General features: G+C 47.4%; 1 protein-coding gene across 1 annotated transcript in view; it reads left to right on the top strand.

Moving 5' to 3' along the window:
* The window catches only part of LOC119953731 (plasmalemma vesicle-associated protein-like), a 32,863-nt gene extending 19,491 nt beyond the window's left edge, over positions 1-13,372 (top strand). The window contains exons 4-6 of the mRNA XM_038778295.1: positions 7,788-7,851; positions 10,481-10,575; positions 13,017-13,372. Of these exons, the coding sequence (XP_038634223.1) occupies positions 7,788-7,851; positions 10,481-10,548 (132 nt within the window). The 3' untranslated portion in view covers positions 10,549-10,575; positions 13,017-13,372. The remainder of the gene's footprint in view (positions 1-7,787; positions 7,852-10,480; positions 10,576-13,016) is intronic.
* Positions 13,373-20,175: the final 6,803 nt, after the last annotated feature.

The raw sequence follows: 20,175 nt of genomic DNA, 5'->3' as shown, positions 1-20,175 counted from the left end.
GTAAACCCCTCTATTGATATGTAAAAAGGAAACGATTGCCAAAAACAAATGTGGGTCCATTACAAGTGAAATCAGGAGAATTAATAACGGGATCAACAAACTGTCAGAGAAACAAATACTGTGTACTGTCTTCAGAGAGGAAATTACTGAGAGAAATAATGGAGTATCAAGGGACTAGTATTAATGAGGAGCTTTTTAAATGTTAAAATATTAAATTGGAATAAAAATACTTTTTTTTTAAAAAGAACTTTTTAGATATTAACACAATGCAGAATCTTTACAGTTCAGAAAGACGTCATTCGGCCCATCGAGAGCACACTAGTTCTCTGAAGGAGCATCCTACCTCATCCCACTCCCCTACCTTATTCCCGTAACCTTGCACATTCTTTCTTTTCAGATGGCAACCCAATTCCCTTTTGAATACCTTGATCGACCCTACCTCCACCACCCGCTCAGGAAGTTTGTTCCAGATTCTGATCACCCTCTGGGTGAAAGATTTTTTCTTCATCACTTCTCCTGTGGCCCATTATTCTGAGTATGTGCCCTCTAGTTCTTGGAGCTCTCTCAAGAGTGAACAGTTTCTCACTGTATTTACCCTGTCCATACCCCTCAGGATCTTGAATACTTCAATCAAGTCCCCTCTCAGCCTTCTGTTCTCCAAGAAAAATAGACCCTACCTCTCCAAATGATCCTCATAGCTACAGTTCTTTATCCTTGGAATCATTCTTGTGAATCTCCTCTGTACTCTCTCCAATGCCTGCACATCCTTCCTCAAGTATGGAGCCCAGAACTGGATGCCGGTTCCAGATGAGGCTAACTAGTGTCTTATACAAGTTCAACATGGCCTTATTACTCTTTTAAAAAAAATAAATTTAGATTACCCAATTATTTTTTCCAATTAAGGGGCAATTTAGCGTGTCCAATCCACCTACTCTGCACATTTTTGGGTTGTGGGGGCGAAACCCACGCAGACATGGGGAGAATGTGCAAACTCCACACGGACAGTGACCCAGAGCCGGGATCGAACCTGGGACCTCGGCGCCGTGAGGCGGTTGTACTAACCACTAGGCCACCGTGCTGCCCCCTTATTACTCTTTTACTCAGTATTTATATTATTATCAGTTAAAAATAAACACTAGAGAAATTAATGGAACTTAAAGTGGATAAATCCCCTGGACCTGATGATCTACATCCCAGAGTGTTGAAGGAGGTGGCTGTAAAGAGAGTAGACACATTGGTGTTCATATTTCAAAATTCTATAAACTCTGAAATGGTTCCTGCAGATTGGAAGGAGGTATTTAAGAAAGCAGGGAGAACTACAGACCTGTTAGCCTAACTTCAGGAGTAGAAACAAATCCTAGAATCTAATCTAAACAATGCGACAGCCGAACAAATAGAGACAGGATTGGGCAGAGTCCGCATGGATTTAAGGAACGGAAATCATGGTTAACATACCCTGGGGGCAGCACGGTGGCACAGTGGTTAGCATTGCTGCCTATGGCGTTGAGGACCCAGGTTCGATCCCAGCCCTGGATCACTGTCCGTGTGTAGTTTGCACATTCTCCCCGTGTCTGCGTGGGTTTCACCCCCACAACCCAAAGATGTGCAGGGTAGGTAGATTGGCCATGCTAAATTGCCCCTTAATTGGAAAAAATAATTGGGTACTCTAAATTTATTTTTTAAATGTTTAACATACCTGTTGGAGCTTTTTGAGGGTGTAACTAACAGATTAGTTAAGGTGGATGTTGTATATTTAGATTTTCAGAAAGCTTTTGATAAGGTCCCACACAGCTGGTTAGTAAACAAGATTAGAGAATTGAGGGAAACATATTGACAAGGATTGAGAGCCTGTTAATGGACAGAGACAAGGAGTCGGAATAAATGGGTCATTTCTAGGTTGGCAGGCTGTGACTAGTGGGGTACCACAAGCAGTAGAACATGGGCCCCAGCGATTCACGGTCTACATCAATGATTTGGATATGGGGATTCAATGCAATATTTCCAAGTTTGCAGATGACACAAAACTCAATGGAAGTGCCAGTTTTGAGAAGGATGCAAAGAAGTTTTTAGGGGATTTGGAGAGGCTAAGAGTGGGCAAAAGTTTGGTTGTCAAATGTGGAGAAATGTGTTGGGTGTCCAGTTTGGAAGGAATACAGCAGAAATACAGGGGGCGTTTTTGAGCCCACGTTAGCGTGAGATTAACACTGAAGGCGGGGAGAGCTGGAGAGTTCGCATTTCCCGATTTTCCCACAAAGGGCGGGTCCTAATTTAAATAGATGTTAATTAATTTAAATTCGATTAACGAGCCCCCTCTCACTGAATATTCATACCTCACCAACATGACATCGCATTGGTGAGGTTTACAACAGATTAGGCCAAACGTGAATCAGTCAAGGGGACCCCTTGGGGGGTGCGGAGGTACGTATAGCCCCGGGGGGGAGAGGGACATGCCTGAGGCAGTGCCCCCTGGAACAGATTGGCACTGCCAGGTTGGCACTGTGCCAATGTGCTAACCTGGCAGCGCCAGCCTGTGCTGTGGGTTAGTGCCAGGGCAGGCCCTAGTGGGAGCCCCATGGGGGAGGAGAGTTCATTTATGTGTGGTGGGACGAGAGGGTGGGGGGGGGGGAGGGGAGGGGAATGCAGCGATGATTGTCGGAGGGGGGGGGAATGGAGAGCCCCCAATAACTACGTGGTGGGGGTCGTTAGATTTCAGCGTCATTTGTGGCGCCCTTTAAAGATGGCGCCCCAAACTCTGTGGAGACAGCTGCCGGCTCTATCAGGCCCCGCCCAGCCAGAGTGACGGCAAAAACTACGGCCATTCATTTGTTTTCTTTCAAGAGGCTCAAGATCCAGGGAGAAAACTGGTCTGTGGAACGGGAGAGCTTTCAATCTGAGCCCGTCACTGCCAAACGCTGGTAAGATTCCGCTCACAGAATATTTCTCAAGCGGTGAGAGATTGGGAAGTGTTGATCTCCAAAGGGCCCTGGGTGTCCTTGTTCACGAGTCACTGAAAGCTAACACGCAGGTACAACAAGCAATTAAAGTGGCAAACGGCCCTCGAGGAGGCTTTGAGTACAGGAGTAAAGATGTCTCATAGCAATTCTATGGAGCTAGGTGAGACTGCACCTGGAGTATGTGCATTGTTTTGGCTTCCGTAATCGAAGGAAAGATATCCTTGCCCTAAAGGGAGTGCGAGAAAGATTCATCAAACTAATTCCTAGGGTGCAGGCAAAGCCCTGGGGGGAAATATTAACCAGATTGGGCCATAAAACCCGGGAGTTTAGCAGAATGAGAGGTGTTCTCATTCAAACATACAAAGTTCTTACAGGGCTCGACAGGGTAGATGCAGGAAGGGCGTTTCCCTGGCTGGAGGGTCTAGTACCCAGAGGACATAGTCTTCGGGTAAGGGGCAGGTGATTTAAAACTGTGAAGAGGAGGAAATCCTCTCAGAGGGCGGCGAATCGTTAGAATTCCCTGCCCCAGAGGGCTGTGGACGCTCAGTTGTTGAGTCTGTTCAATACGGAGGTTGATAGATTTCTACATGTTCAAAACATCAAGGTATATGGAGATAGTGCAGGAAAATGGTATTGAAGGTGATCGGCCATGTTCGCATTGAGTGTTGGAGCGGGCTCGATGGGCTGAATGCTCAGATTTCTTATGTTCTTATGGTTTTCTCACCTCTCCCTGGGAGAAGACATTTCTCCTGAATTCCCTGCTGGATTTATGAGTGATTGTATTATTATATTCTTTAAGTGGAGAGAGGTACAGGAGGGTCTGGGTGTCCTTGTACAGGAATCACAGAACATTAGTAATCAGATACAGCAAGAAACTCGGGAGGCAACAGGAATGTTGGTGTTTATTGCAAGGGGAATGGAATATAAAATTAGGGATGTTTTATACAGGACATGGAGTGAGCCCTCGTCTGGAGTCCTAGGTACAGCTTTGGTCTCTTTATTCATGAAAGGGTATAATTGTGTTAGGAAAAGTTCAGAGAAGATTTAGTCGACTGGGATGGGGGGGTAGGTTATCTTATGAGAAAAGATCAAACTGGCTGGGTCTGTATCCACTAGAGTTCAGAAGAATGAGAGATGACCTTTTTGAAGCATGCAGGCCATGATTCTTCAGCCGCGCCCATCCACTGACCGGAAATTCCCACCCGAGGTCAACGGACCTTTACATGGCCCGCCTCCCGTCCATGGCGATCTTGCCACGGTCGTTGCTGAAGAATCCAGCCCATAAGATCCTGAAGGGTCTTGACAGGGTAGATACTAAAAGGATCATTCCCTTTGTGGGAGAGACTAGACCTCAAGGACACGGTTTAAAAATAAGAGATCTCCCATTTAAGATGGAGATGATCGAGGGTCAAAAGTCTTTGGAACCTCTTCTCCAGAGAGCGGTAGGGTCAATGAATATTTTAAGGCAGTGGTAGATAGGTTCTTGACGAACAGCGGAGACAAAGGTTATCGGGGTAGAATGTGGTGTTGAGGCTATAATTAGATCGGCCATGATTTTATTAAGTGACAGAATTGGCTCAGGGGGCTGAATAACCTACACCTGTTCCTAATTTGTAAGTTTGTATATAGTTGTGACCCTTAGTTCTGGCGTCGTTCACAAGTGGACGAATTGCCATAGCTACCATACCAAATCTCTTCATCACTCCATCTTCTCTTTTCTCGGCAAAGGAACTTCAACTTCTTGACCCTTTATTAAAAGTTGCAGCCTCTAACTGTTGGTTTCCTCCTTGTGAATCTATTTGCGCTTCCTCCAACTATGGTTGCACGGTAGCACAGTGGTTAGCACCATTGTTTCACAGTGCCAGGGACCCGGGTTCGATTCCCGGCTTGGGTCACTGTCTGTGTGGAGTCTGTACACTCTCCCCCTGTGTCTGCGTGGGTTTTCTCCGGGCGCTCCGGTTTCCTCCCACAAGTCCCGAAAGACGTGCTGTTAGGTGAATTGGATATTCTCAGTTCTCCCTCTGTGAAATGAAATGAAATGAAAATGGCTTATTGTCACGAGTCGGCTTCAAATGAAGTTACTGTGAAAAGCCCCTAGTCGCCACATTCCGGCGCCTGTCCGGGGAGGCTGGTACGGGAATTGAACCGTGCTGCTGGCCTGCTTTAAAAGCCAGCGTTTTAGCCCAGTGAGCTAACCCAGCCCCTTGAAGTAAATGTAAATTTACTTGAAGTAAATCAGCTTTGAAGTAAGTGATGTTTTAAAAATGTATTCAGACTTAAAAACTCTGTGTACCCAAACAGGCGCCGGAGTGTGGCGACTAGGGAATTTTCACAGTAACTTCATTGCAGTGTTAATGTCAGCCTACTAGTGACACTAATAAAGATTATTACTCTCGGTAATGGTGGCACAGTGGCTAGCACTGCTGCCTCACAACGTCAGAGACCCGGGTTCAACTCCGGCCTCAGGAGACTGTCTGTGCGGAGTCTGCACGTTCTCCCCGTGTGTACGTGCGTTTCCTCTGGGTGCTCCGGTTTTCCCCTACAGTCCAAAGATGTGCAGGTTAGGTGGATTGGCCATGAACAATGTGTGAAGTTACGGGGATAGGGTGGGGGAAGTGGGCCTGGGTAGGGTGCTCTTTCAAAGGGTCAGTGCAGATTTGAAGGGCCGAATGGCCTCCTTCTGCATAGTAAGAATTCGATGGACATTGAAATTTAAATTCTTCAAGTGTGAAATAACAAAAGTTCCACACAAGTTTGACATCACTGCTCAGCTTTTCAATTGCATCCCTTTAGCAATGAACCCTGTTTTTCGGTTTGTCCTTTCATCATTTTATTAACCCTTAATTGATACTTATTGTAAGCTATGATTCTGCACACATTTCCCCAGCACCGCTACAATGCTTAAACTGTTATTATCTAATATTACATTCTCCTTCTCTTCCTAAAAAAAATGCATCAATTCACACTTGCCTATATTGAAATTAATTTGCCAGTTACACATGGTCCCTATTGGGAAGGGGTTTTACGAATTGTTTACAAGACCTGGGACAGGTTCCAATTCTCTGGGGAATATTCCCTGGATATATCTTCGTGAGAGCATTAATTTATCAAATGGACAGGATTCTGGGAACTGGGAATGAACGTCATGGTGGAAAGACGAGAGAGTGGAGTTTGTTTTACAGTGCGGGGAAAATGGGAATTTCTAAACAGTTTCCAGGGTTATGAAAGCTCTGTTTCCTGCTCCTGATGCCTTCTCATATTCAATGGGCAAGTCTGCACAATATCCAATGATACAGCCTGTCCCATTCTAATATCAGACCCCAGGCCCACTCCTGTCCAACTCTAATATCAGACCCCAGGCTCACTCCTGTCCCATTCTAATATCAGACCCCAGGCCCACTCCTGTCCCATTCTAATATCAGACCCCAGGCCCACTCCTGCCCAACACTAATACCAGACTCCAGACACACTCCTGTCCCATTCTAATATCAGACCCCAGGCCCACTCCTGTCCAACTCTAATATCAGACCCCAGGCCCACTCCTGTCCCATTCTAATATCAGACCCCAGGCCCACTCCTGTCCAACTCTAATATCAGACCCCAGGCCCACTCCTGTCCCATTCTAATACCAGACTCCAGGCCCATCCCTGTCCAACTTTAATATCAGACCCCAGGCCCACTCCTGTCCCACTCTAATATCAGACCCCAGGCCCACTCCTGTCCAACTCTAATATCAGACCCCAGGCTCACTCCTGTCCCACTCTAATATCAGACCCCAGGCCCATCCCTGTCCCACTCTAATATCAGACCCCAGGCCCATCCCTGTCCAACTCTAATATCAGACCCCAGGCCCATCCCTGTCCAACTCTAATATCAGACCCCAGGCCCACTCCTGTCCCACTCTAATATCAGACCCCAGGCCCACTCCTGTCCCACTCTAGTATCAGACCCCAGGCCCACTCCTGTCCAACTCTAATATCAGACCCCAGGCCCATCCCTGTCCCAATCTAATACCAGACCCCAGGCCCACTCCTGTCCAACTCTAAAACCGGACCCCAGGCCTACTCCTGTCCAACTCTAATATCAGACCCCAGGCCCACTCCTGTCCAACTCTAAAACCGGACCCCAGGCCCAATCCTGTCCCAATCTAATATCAGACCCCAGGCTCACTCCTGTCCCACTCTAATATCAGACCCCAGGCCCACTCCTGTCCAACTCTAATATCAGACCCCAGGCCCACTCCTGTCCAACTCTAAAACCGGACCCCAGGCCCACTCCTGTCCAACTCTAGTACCGGACCCTAAGCCTACTCCTGTCCAACTCTAATACCAGACCCCAGACCCACTTCTGTCCCACTCTAATACTAGACCCAGGCTCACTCCTGTCCAACTCTAATACCAGACTACAGTACTACCAGACCCCAGACCCACTTCTGTCCCACTCTAATACCAGACCCAGGCTCACTCCTGTCCAACTCTAATATCAGACCCCAGGCTCACTCCTGTCCCACTCTAATATCAGACCCCAGGCCCACTCCTGTCCAACTCTAATATCAGACCCCAGGCCCACTCCTGTCCCACTCTAATATCAGACCCCAGGCCCACTTCTGTCCAACTCTAATACCAGACTCCAGGCCCATCCCTGTCCCACTCTAATATCAGACCCCAGGCCCACTCCTGTCCCACTCTAATATCAGACCCCAGGCCCACTCCTGTCCAACTATAATACCAGACCCCAGGCCCACTCCTGTCCAACTCTAATACCAGACTAATACCAGACCCCAGGCCCATTCCTGTGCAATTCTAACAATTTAGTTGCTTTTCATTCTAACAGGAGGAGTTGACCAAGCTACAGAGTGAATATTGGCGTCTGAAGGGGGAAAAAGTGTCGATGGCAGGTAGGTGCGTGCATGAACACATAGCGTTCACTAGGAGTTTGAACCTGCACGTATTTACATACACGTGTGGTTTACAGACGAATATTTGCATGTATCCTCAACTGCCCTTTTGCTCTTTTGCCAATAACTCTGTCCTCTGGTACTGGAACCTGTGCGACTGGAAACAGTGGGCTGGATTCTCCGATTTTGAGACTACGTGCTGACGGCGGGGTGGAAACAGTGGTGTTTTGCGACAGCACAAACAGCGCAACAGGTGCAGCGATTCAGCAGCTCTAAACGGGCTAGCACCATCGCCACGTGGAACACAGCTGGTTCCATGTGAAACGGTGCCGGATTCACCAGGTCCGTGATTGGCGCACATGAGACTCACAAGCCGCAGCCGCACTTAACGGTCCCCCCACCCCACCCCACCCAGACACACGGTCCCAGCCAACAAGATGGCTGCAAGGAGAGCAGCGCCAAGGTTCGGGGATGCAGAGCTGGACACCCTCTCTGACGTTGTGGAGGAGAGGCGGATGACCGTGTACCCCAGCACAGGAGGAAGGCCACCAAGCGCAGCCATTCGCCGTGCCTGGGCGCAGGTGGCAGACACAGTCAGCACCGTGGGCAATGCCGTCCGGACTGGCCAGCAGTGTCGGGAGAGACTGCACAACCTCCTCAGGGTGGCCAGGGTGAGTAGGCTGCTCCGTGCTCCTGGCATTAACCACCCCCCACACACACCCCTAAGCCTACCTCCCCCTCCCCCCCAGGAGAAGGCCGCGCACAACCGCCGGGAGTGGGAGCAGACTGGAGGGGGACCACCAGACCTGCGGCCCTTCACAGTGCCCGAGCACAGGGCACTGAACGTGGTCGGCAGCACGGAGGAAAGGGAGGTCACCGAGGTGGAGGTTGGCGGCGGGCGAGCAAGTGAGACCCTGCTTAGTTGCACATCCCCATGACACAGAGAATCATATAATTTACAGTGCTGAAGGAGGCCATTTGGTCCATCAAGTCTGCTCCGGCTCTTGGAAAGAGCACCCTACTTGAGCCCACGCCTCCACCCTATCCCCGTAACATAGTAATCCCACCTAACCTTTTTGAACGCTAAGAGCAATTTAGCATGGCCGATCCACCTAACCTGCACATCTTTGGACTGTGGGAGGAAACCGGAGCACCCGGAGGAAACCCACGCAGACACGGGGAGAGGTGCAGACTCCGCACAGATAGTGACCCCCTTGAGCACTTTGGACCCTACGGCACTCCCTTAGTACTGTACAGGAGTACCAGCCTTAATTGTTGTGCTTAAAGCCTGAAGCGGGGCTTGAGTCTAGATTCATGTGACTTGGAGGCAAGAGAGTTTTTAAAAATAAATTTAGAGTACCCAATTATTTTTTTCCAATTAAGGGGCAATTTAGCGTGGCCAATCCACCTACCCTGCACATCTTTGGGTTGTGGGGGCGAAATCCACACATACACGGGGAGAATGTGCAAACTCCACACAGACAGAGACCCAGGGCCGGGATCGAACCCGGTTACTCAGTGCCATAGGTGGCAGTGCTAACCACTGCGCCACAGTGCCGCCCTCCTTAATTTCATCAGTGTCCAACAATCTATCAATCTCAGACTTGGATGTCCTCATTTCCTGAGAAAGTTCTCTGGGGTCGGGAATCCCTCAGATAATTGAGCACAATGTTGAGATGCAAAGCTACAAGTATCACATACAAACCCAGAAAGCTGCCCCCCTTTCTGCGGGGCACTTCTGGCCAACCCCCCCACCTTTCATCCTCTATATAGATGAGGTCATAAAAAACTCTGCTTCCCGACCTCCAGTGACAGCCATGGAGTGAGTGGTCACACATTTGGTGGCTCCCCTCGAGGTGGATTTTGTTGGCCCTTCCCTAGAGCATTAAGCTCTGGTAAGATCACATCAGGTAGGACCTCCATGCGATGCCATATCTCCCTATTTCGAGCAAGGCCCATGTAGAACCTCTTCCAAAATGCCTCATAGCCAGTGAAGTACCTTTTTGTTAAGCGTGGCCACTATTGTAAATTAGAAAGCGTAGCATGCTGATTTGTGTAGAGGGAGATCCCACAAACAGCAATATTGTCATTTGGTTCTTTAAGTGACGGAGGAAGAATTCACCTGCGGCTGTGGGGTCCTTCTCAGCCACCTCCGAGGGCAGGCAAGGCCTTGATCCATAAGGCAACACCTCCAAAAATGCAGCAGTCCTTCAGTACTGGTACTGAGTGAAGGCTCGATGAACTAAAAGCTTTCTGACTCTGCGGCAAATGGGCTTCCCACGGAGACATGTTGGCAACACAAGTGGGGTGTGAGAATCAGAGAGAGGAGGAGATATCACAGATTGAGAGTTTGCAGATGATCAGTTTTCAATGAGTGGTTGATTTGCACCCAGTTAAGGTGATTCTGAGGGGACCTGAGGATGGACCTTGTAGGCAGCCAGTGATGAACATTTGGAATGTGCTGTATATATCAAGCGAATTTGAAAAACACATGATGGAGAAAACATTGCTGGGATACGGGGAAGGAAAGGGAAGTGGGACTAACTGAATTGTTCTTTGAAAGAGCAATACTCGATGGGCTGAATGTCCTCCTTCTATGATGGAGTATTCTATGGTTCTTTGTCCCCAGAGCGTAGAGAACTTGAGCGACAGTTGGAGAGCCTGACCCAACTCATGGGAGACCGGATTGGAAAGTGATGGAAGATGGAAATGTGTTGGTCGCAGGTGAGGAGTCCCTAAGGTGGCATTTTCCCCTCTTGGTGTTAGATCAAAATTTGTGTAGGTGGGAGGAAACTCTGGAAGTTGTGTTATAATTGTGTGAACCACTTCATCCAAATGTTCTTCGTGTCTGTCCCTTTCCCTGCCGTAGCCAATGTTATAATGCTGGTAGCCAGTTGGCGAAGGAAGAAACCAGTCATTACTTGAAAAAGATTTATTGACAGAGTGACATATTAAATGTATTTATATCACCTTCTCCACCCTCCTCTGCCTGTGTCAATGTTTCTTTATATGTACTCAAGTAACTGTCCAATCAATGTCCTCCACCTGTGGATATTTAATTTCAATTGATACAATTAACAGCTGCTGGCTACCTGAGGTAGCACTGAAAATCCAAACAGGCAGCATGGTCGGCCCAGGCTGGGAGGGTCGAAGGGCCTGTTCCTGTGCTGTACTTTTCTTTGTTCTTTGTTCCTGGATTATGGCCAGTAAGATGATTTGTAACCTCTTCTACTTCCTCCGAAATAATTGACCATAGTCCTGACCTTGTAAGGTACTCTCCGTCTGAATTACTGCCATTGCCCTGAACTGTAACTGCTGGTTATATTGAATCTGATTGCTTCCCCCCCCCCCCCCCCCCCCCCCCCCCCCCCGGCCGTCTCCATTTGTCCCTGACACTTTCTGTGGTGCCATTCGATCACCCAGACAACCTACGCCCGGACTCGCAGCTAGGTAGCCATTTCTTCATGTGTGGGCTATCAAAATGTGAGTGTTTACCTTCTTCCACAGAGGCATTGCAGGCCAGCCTGATCCTCTTTCCCTGTGACACCTGTGCATTTGTGCACCTTGCATACAAGAATAATGGGACACTGATTTTTCTTCTGGCACAGTGGTTAGCACTGCTGCCTCACAGCTCCAGGGACCCGGGTTCAATTCCAGCCTCAGGTGACTGTTTGTGTGGAGTTTGCACTTTCTCCCCGTGTCTGCGTGGGTTTTGTCCGGGTGCTCTAGTTTCCTCCCACAGTCCAAAAATGTGCAGATGAGTTAGATTGGCCGTGCTAAATTTCCCCTTTGTGTCCAAAAGGTTAGGTATGGCTACTGGGTTATGGGGAAAGGTGGAGGTGTGGGCTTAAGTAGGATGCTCTTCCAAGGGCCGGTGCAGACTTGGATGGGCCGAATGGCCCCCTTCTGCACTGTAAATTCCATGATTGTAGGGCAGCACGGTAGCGCAGTGGTTAGTGCTGCTGCCTCACTGTTCCAAGGACCCAGGTTCGATCCAGCCCCAGGTCACTGTCCGTATGGAGTTTGCACATTCTCCCCGTGTTTGCATGGATTTCACCCCCACAGCCCAAAGATGTGCCGGGTAGGTGGATTGGCCACGCTAAATTGCCCCTTAATTGGAAAAAAATAATTGGGTACTCTTAATTTACTTTTAAAACTTCTATGATTCTATGATCAGGAATGGGAGCCCTGGATGATCTTCCCATCGAAAGGCACTGAGATCAGTAACAGCAATCCAGCTAAGGTTAACTAAGTCAAAACAGGGAGGGGGCGATCTATGGTCAGTCTGGTTCAGATCCGGAGCTGGGGAGAAAGTGGGAAAAGCAATGGGATTGAGTACTGGAGAAGAATGGGAAAATGGGATGAGTAATGGGTAATAATGAGTTGCAGTGAAGAAGGAGTGGAATGGAAGTTTGGGAAGTAATATTGAGAAGATATATAATGGGTAAACAGTTGGATTGTGAATTATTTTTGGGTCTTGGGTGGCATGGACAAGAATGTTCTTCTGCCTATCGCTAATTACCCAATATTATGGGACTGGAGATACATTTAGGCCCAGCCCAGGTAAGGGCACATTTCTTTTCTTCAAGGACTTGAGTAAAGTGGTGGCAAATTAGTAGGATTGAGTGTGAGATAATAATAATAACCTTTATTAGTGGCACAAGTAGGCTTACCTTAACACTGCAATGACGTTACTGTGAGTGCAAACTGACTTTGAAGGACAAAGATACAGGCCGGCATTCTCCGGCCATTCCATTTTCATGCCAGCAGCGCATCCCCACCCTCGCGTTACCCAGTGGCGTGGGGCGGTTACGATGGGAAATCCCACTGACAATCGGTGGGACGATCGAATCCCGTGCCAGCGACTGGCGCACCGCTGAGAAGAATGCAGTTGGCAGACCGGAGAATCCTGCCCATGGCCTGGGGTAAGACGTGGAGACAAACCATCTCAAACAGGCAAACGGGTTGGTTTAGCTCACTGGGCTAAATCGCTGGCTTTTAAAGCAGACCAAGCAGGCCAGCAGCACGGTTCGATTCCCGTCCCAGCCTCCCCGGACAGGCACCGGAATGGGGTGACTAGGGGCTTTTCACAGTAACTTCATTGAAGCCTACTCGTGACAATAAGCGATTTTCATTTCATTAACACTAACACTTCTGTTTTACAGATTGTCGGTATAAATCAAAGGAAAACACCTGTTCTGCACAAAGCCAGAAGCATCACAATCTTGGACAGTTAGAGAACCTAATCTCGTTTATGTACAGACACATCCAGTGGAATCCTAATATTCTGATCAATCGAACTGGTTTAATGAGAGTTCGCAATGACTTAATTGTGTTGACAACAGCTCCCACGATCTCTCTTGAGCAACACTCACCAGCAATTTAACTATCTGGACAAGGCAGCACGGTGGCACAATGGTTAGCACTGCTGTCTCACAGCGCTGAGGACCCGGGGTCGATCCCGGCCCCAGGTCACTGTTAGTGTGGAGTTTGCCCATTCTCCCCGTGTCTGAGTGGGTCTCACCCCCACAACCCAAAAAGATGTGCAGGGTAGGTGGATTGGTGACGCTAAATTGCCCCTGAATTGGATAAAAGGAATTGGGTACTCTAAATTTATTATTTTTTAAATGTAACTATCTGATTAAGTGACATTGAGGAGCGGGGTTAGGAGGGATTGCTTTGCACAAAGTCTTGTTGGACCTTGGAAGTGTTTTGTCCCAGAGACTCTTTGAGACAGAAACCATTACATCATTTAAGAGAAAATTAGGTCATTATTTGAGGTAGAGAACTGTGGGAGAGTGGTGCAGTGGGATTATTTTAGTATTGATAAAGGGCTATGGGCAGAGTGTTGGGGCAGTGGGATTAGTTTGGAATCGATACAGGGCTATGGGCAGAGAGTTGGGGCAGTGGGATTAGTGTAGTATTGATACAGGGCTATGGGCAGAGAGTTGGGCAGTGGGATTAGTGTAGTATTGATACAGGGCTATGGGCAGAGAGTTGGGACAGTGGGATTAGTGTAGTATTGATATAGGGCTATGGGCAGAGAGTTGGGCAGTGGGATTAGTGTAGTATTGATACAGGGCTATGGGCAGAGAGTTGGGACAGTGGGATTAGTGTAGTATTGATATAGGGCTATGGGCAGAGAGTTGGGCAGTGGGATTAGTAGTATTGATACAGGGCTATGGGCAGAGAGTTGGGACAGTGGGATTAGTGTAGTATTGATACAGGGCTATGGGCAGAGAGTTGGGGCAGTGGGATTAGTGTGGTATTGATATAGGGCTATGGGCAGAGAGTTGGGGCAGTGGGATTAGTGTAGTATTGATACAGGACTATGGGCAGAGAGTTGGGCAGTGGGATTAGTGTAGTATTGATATAGGGCTATAAGGAGAGAGCAGGGCAGTGGGATTAGTTTAGAATCGATACAGGGCTATGAGGAGAGAGCGGGGCAGTGGGATAGAAACATAGAATTTAGGAGAAGGAGGAGGCCATTTGGCCCTTCGAGCTTGCTCTGCCATTCATTATGATCACATGATAATCAATACCCTAATCCCGTTTTCCCTCCCATATCCTTTGATCTTCTTCACATTAAGTGCAATATCTAACTGCTTCTTGAAAACAATGTTTTGGCCTCAACTATTTTGCGTGGTAACAAATTCCACAGCCCCACCATTCTCTGGGTGAAGAAATTCCTCCACAGCTTTGTGCGAAATGGTCTACTCAGTATCCCCAGACCGTGACCCCTGGTCTGGAACCCCCGCCCCGGTCAGGAACAACCTTCCTGCATTTACCCTGTCTCGTCCTGTTAGAATGTTATAGGTTTCTATGATATCCCCCTCATTCTTCTGAACTTCAGCGAATACAGTCCTACCCGATTCAATCTCTCCACATACATCCGATTACTCTGCGATTGATACAGGGCAAGGGTAGAGAATGGGGCAGTGGGATTAATTTTGGATCGATATAGGGCTATGGGGAGAGAGCAGGATCAGTTTAGGATTGCTGCTGGGTTATTGTGAGGAAATGAAGGCAGTGGGATTAGTTTGGGATTTATCTAATAGACAGTTAGCGCAGATATGTTGGGTCGAACAGTGTCCTTCAATGCTAGAAAGGTTTCTGGCTGTATCGTTGCACAGGTGCATCCCATGAACTCTCCTGGGCCAGTTTTACAGTTTAATTCCAGCCCCCATTAATCTGTAGCTATCTGAGGTCACTGACAGATGTGGGAATTCTGAGTGAGGGTCTATCCACCAGTGAGACATGCTAATATAAACTTCCCTTGCAAACCTTTAAACCACCAATCAGCCTGATGAATAAAAAATCTAAACAAAAACAGAACTGAATAGATTGGCAGAGTTCAGCACTGCACCAGGCTGCAGAGGTACAGACTGATGATGCCTGCTATAAATAATTGCCGTAACATTATCTCGGATAAGGTTTAGTTTGAGAAGCTAGTGGCGGTTCAATGATCAGTATAATGGGATTCCACAGTGTGTGAATGTATGTGTTGGTGAGAGTGTGTTTGTGTCACTATGAGTGTGTGTTGGTGTGTGTATGTTGCTGTGAGTGCATAGAGCAACATAGAACATAGAACAGTACAGGCCCTTCAGCCCACGATGTTGCGCCGACCACTTATCCTAATCTAAGATCAACCTAACCTACACCCCTTCAATTTACTGCTGTCCATGTGCCTGTCTAAGAGTCGCTTAAATGTCCCTAATGATTCTGACTCCACCAACTCTCCTGGCAGTGCATTCCATACACCCACCACTCTGTGTAAAGAACCTCCCTCTGACATCTCCCCTATACCTTCCTCTAATCACCTTAAAATGATGTCTCCTCGTGACAGCCATTTCCGCCCCTGGGGAAAAGTCTCTGGCTATCTACTCTATCCATGCCTCTCATCACCTTGTCCACATCCATCAAGTCACCTCTATTCCTGGTAAATCTCCTCTGTATCCTCTCCAAAGCATCGACATACTTACTATAATCAGGCCACCAGAACTGGACACAATATTCCAAGTGTGGTCTAACTAGAGTTTTATAAAGCTGCAGCAAAACCTCAAGGCTCTTAAACTCAATCCTCCTGTTAATGAAAGCCAACACACCATACTCCTACTTAACAACCCTATCAACCTGGGTGGCAACTTTGAGGGATCTATGTTCGTGGACCCCAAGATCCTTCTGTTCCTCCACACGTCAAAGAATCCTGCCTTTAACCCTGTATTCAGCATTCAAATTCAGCCTTCCAAAACGAATGACTTCACATTTATCAAGGTTGAACTCCATCTGCCACTTCTCAGCCCAGCTCTGCATCCTGTCAATGTCCTGTTGTAACCTGCAACAACCCTCAACACTATCTACAACTCCCCCAACCTTTGTGTCATCGGCAAACTTACTAACCCACCCTTCCACTTCCTCATCCAAGTCATTTAGAAAAACCGCGGAGAGCAGAGGTCACAGAACAGATCCTTGCAATACACCTTGGAATTCACCGAATTCCAGGCGGAAAACTTTCCATCCACTACCACTCGCTGTCTTCTTTCGGCCAGCCAATTCTGTATCCAGACAGCCAAATTTCCCTGTGTCCCATGCCCCCTAACTTTCTGAATGAGCCTACCATGGGGAACCTTATCAAATGCCTTACTGAAATCCATATACATCACATCCACTGCCCGACCTTCATCAATGTGTCTCGTCACATCCTCAAAGAGCTCCAAGGGGCTGGTTTAGCTCACTTGGCTTAATCGCTGGCTTTTAAAGCAGACCAAACAGGCCAGCAGCACGGTTCGATTCCCGTACCAGCCTCCCCGGACAGGTGCCGGAATGTGGCGACTAGGGGCTTTTCACAGTAACTTCATTGAAGCCTACTCGTGACAATAAGCGATTTTCATTTTCATGAGGCTTGTGAGGCATGACCTGCCCCTCACAAAGCCATGCTGACTATCTTTAATCAAACTATGTTTTTCTAAATAATCCAAAATCCTATCTCTCAGAATCCTTTCCAATATTTTGCTCACCACAGACGTAAGACTGATGGATCTGTAATTCCCAGGGATTTCCCTATTCCCTTTCTTGAACATTCAAGGGGAACATTCGCCTCCCTCCAATCATCCGGTACTACTCCAGTGGAGAGTGAGGACGCAAAGATCATCGCCAACGGCGCAGCAATGTTTGTGTGTGTGTGACACCAAGATGTATTTGTTGGGATGCATTTGTGTATTGCAATGAATGTGTGTGGGTAGTTGGTGTGTGTATGTGTCGCTATGAATAATGTGTGTGAGTATGTTGGTGTGTGTGTGTCACTATAGGTGTGTGTGAGTATGTTGATGGTGTGTGTGTCACGATAGATGTGTGGCACTATGTTGATGTGTGTCACTATAGGTGTGTGTGAGTTTGTTGGTGTGTGTCACTATAGGTGGTTGTGTGGATGTTGGTGTGTGTGTGTGACGATGTTGGTGTGTGTATCACTATAGGTGTGTAAGGTGTGTATCACAATGCTGGTGTGTGTGTGTCACTGTATTGGTGTGTGTCACTATGGGTGTGAGTATGTTTGTGTAAATGTTCAACAATGTAATTGTCTTCATTACTTGACGAACAATTTTCTCCTTTTCATCGGCTAATTCCATTAATTACTCATGAGCGATTGTACAGTATGAATATGTAAAGTCAGAATCACACCTACTTTTCCTTAAAATCGGAAATCCAAAAGAAATGAATGAGCAAAATTAACCGATAGGCGTTAACAATGAGTGGAAACCAATACATATTAACTAACAGTTATTAACCAAACCAATAAATATTAATTACTTGATATTAGCCAAAAGGTGTTAACCAATAAATATTAACAAATAGATGTTGATTAAAGGCCATTAACCAATAGGTGTAAACCAGTGAACATTAACCAATGATTATTGTACAAATCAATGTTGACTAACAGATATACCTCCCCCCTCCACCCCCCACCTCACTGACATTAGACTAACATAATAAACCCACAATTTAATGACCCAAGCACTGGTTATTCCTTGTAGCAACGTTTTCTTTATTGGCCATTTATTCAAGGTATTTTTTTTAAAGTAATGATTTGATTTACTTATTATGATAGTGTATGCAGCATGTCCTACTCCCATCACACTCGCTACCCCCGTTCCTCGCCAAATATCAGATCAGCCTAAGTGCCCACACATCTGCATCTCAGTGTCATCTTCCTGGTGGCCGGGGCCATGTCACAGTTTGGGATCAGTTTAACCTGCCCCTCTATCAAGTCCCTGCCTCGGATGGGATGTACTTGAGTGGAGTCCAGGAACAGGGTGCAATGTCATGAAGCTAACATGATGTTTTGGAAATGTTTAAATTTATATAAAAGGCTCCTGCATTGTGAAAATCAAGCAAAGAACTGATGTTATTTCATTTTGGTAACCAATAAATAAGTGTTCAATACTATGGTAGGCTGGAGTGTGTCATGCAAGATATACACACACTTGTGCATACACGCACACTTACACACGCATGTGATATGTACACACATCAAACATGTTCACACAAGTGGAGTCCAGAATCCGCTATGTTTTTTCTTTTGTGGAAAGCCCAGTGAGGTTAAAGGTCATAATACAAGATGGTGCTGAGATGAAGGAGAAGATGAAGCAAATCAGACCTTGAGCAGTGGTTACATAATGCCAGGAATGATAGAAACAGGTGGAGGCCATTCAGCCCCTCCAGCAGGTTCCACCTGTTATGGCTTATCTGTATCTCATACCCATTTACCCACCTTTGGTTCACATCCCTTGGGATTAATACCTATTGGATCGTGGGATGATAGCTAGACTGGGGGACATGAGGAATTTCACAATGTTGTAGCCCTGGGAAAGAATGTGTTAGGGTCGGTGTCCGTCACATTGAAACCAAGGAAATATCACTATGCAAAGGGTTATAGAATCATACAATCAGAATTTACAGTGCAGAAGGAGGCCATTCGGCCCATCGAGTCTGCACCAGCTCTTGGAAAGAGCACCTACTTAAGCCTCCGCCATATCCCCGTAACCCAGTAACCCCACCTAAACTTTTTGGACACTAAGGGCAATTTATCATGACCAATCCACCTAACCTGCACGTCTTTGGACAGTGGGAGGAAACCGGAGCACCCGGAGGAAACCCACGTAGACACGGAGCGAATGTGCAGACTCCACACAGACAGTGGCCCAAACTGGGGATTGAACCTGGGACCATGAAGCAACTGTGCTACAGAGCTGCCTCAGCTTGTGAAGGTGTGGAGCTGAGTGCCTCGCTGCCACTGTGTGGAGGCCATTCGGCCCATCAAGTCTGCACCAACCCCCGGAAAGAGCATCCTACCTGGGCTCACTCACCCTTCCCATTTCCATGACCCCATCTAACCTGCACATTTTTGGACTGTGGAAGGAAACTGGAGGACCCAGAGGAAACCCACGCAGACTCTAGGGAGAACGTGTCAACAGTCACCCAAGGTCGGAATTGAACCCAGGTCCCTGGTGCTGTGAGACTGCAGCGCTAGCCACTGTGTCACCGCTCCAGCCTCAGGACAATGCAGTAGGTTTTGAAGTTCCCACTGCTATAATGTAGCAATTGTGGCAGTCAACCTGAGCACAGCAAGATCCCAGTAACGGTAATGTGATAATGGCCGGGTTACCTGGGATAAGTGTGCACGGTTGACATGCCATGGATGAGACAACCAAGAACAGGTCTCTGACGTGCACTGTCACACTGAAAAGATGATCACCTGACAGGTTATACGTGACTCGGAGGAGTGAATATTTACTGAAGTAGAACCAATGAGCAGAGATCACAGGCTCTCTGTACAAGGTACTGCATTTGCCTGAGTTGACCAGTACCGCCCAGTCTGTTGAGTGTGCGACCGTCCCGATAGAGATAAATCGGGATTAATTTCCCCAGTGACCGACGTAAATAACCAAAGGAGAAGATTGCACATTTTAAGGCTGGGAGACTGTCAGGGGAGGGAACGGAAAATTGGGAGAGGCAGCCGGCAGGATCAGAAAGTCCCATTTTACATCTTTTACTGCAGCAAACAAATTAAAATCAGCATTAATCAAAGGTTACTCAACCGGGAACTAATGCACCAAACCAAAGAAAAGGGGCTCAATTCAGCAGCCTCGTCACGCCTGGCTTGCTGTCAGGGCGAGGCAGTTGAATGTTGCGAGATTGAATGGAATCTCATCAGATGTCACGATCGGGATCCCGCTCTCGCTGGGTGAGATCCAGGTCAGCATATTTAAATTAACCATTAGGCTCATTTAAATATGCGTTCGCCCGATTCGCCTGGGGCCCTGGATT

This window comes from Scyliorhinus canicula, chromosome 18 (assembly GCF_902713615.1).
Source record: "Scyliorhinus canicula chromosome 18, sScyCan1.1, whole genome shotgun sequence".
Taxonomy (NCBI): Eukaryota; Metazoa; Chordata; class Chondrichthyes; order Carcharhiniformes; family Scyliorhinidae; genus Scyliorhinus; species Scyliorhinus canicula.
This window is presented reverse-complemented; position numbering and strand designations above follow the sequence as displayed.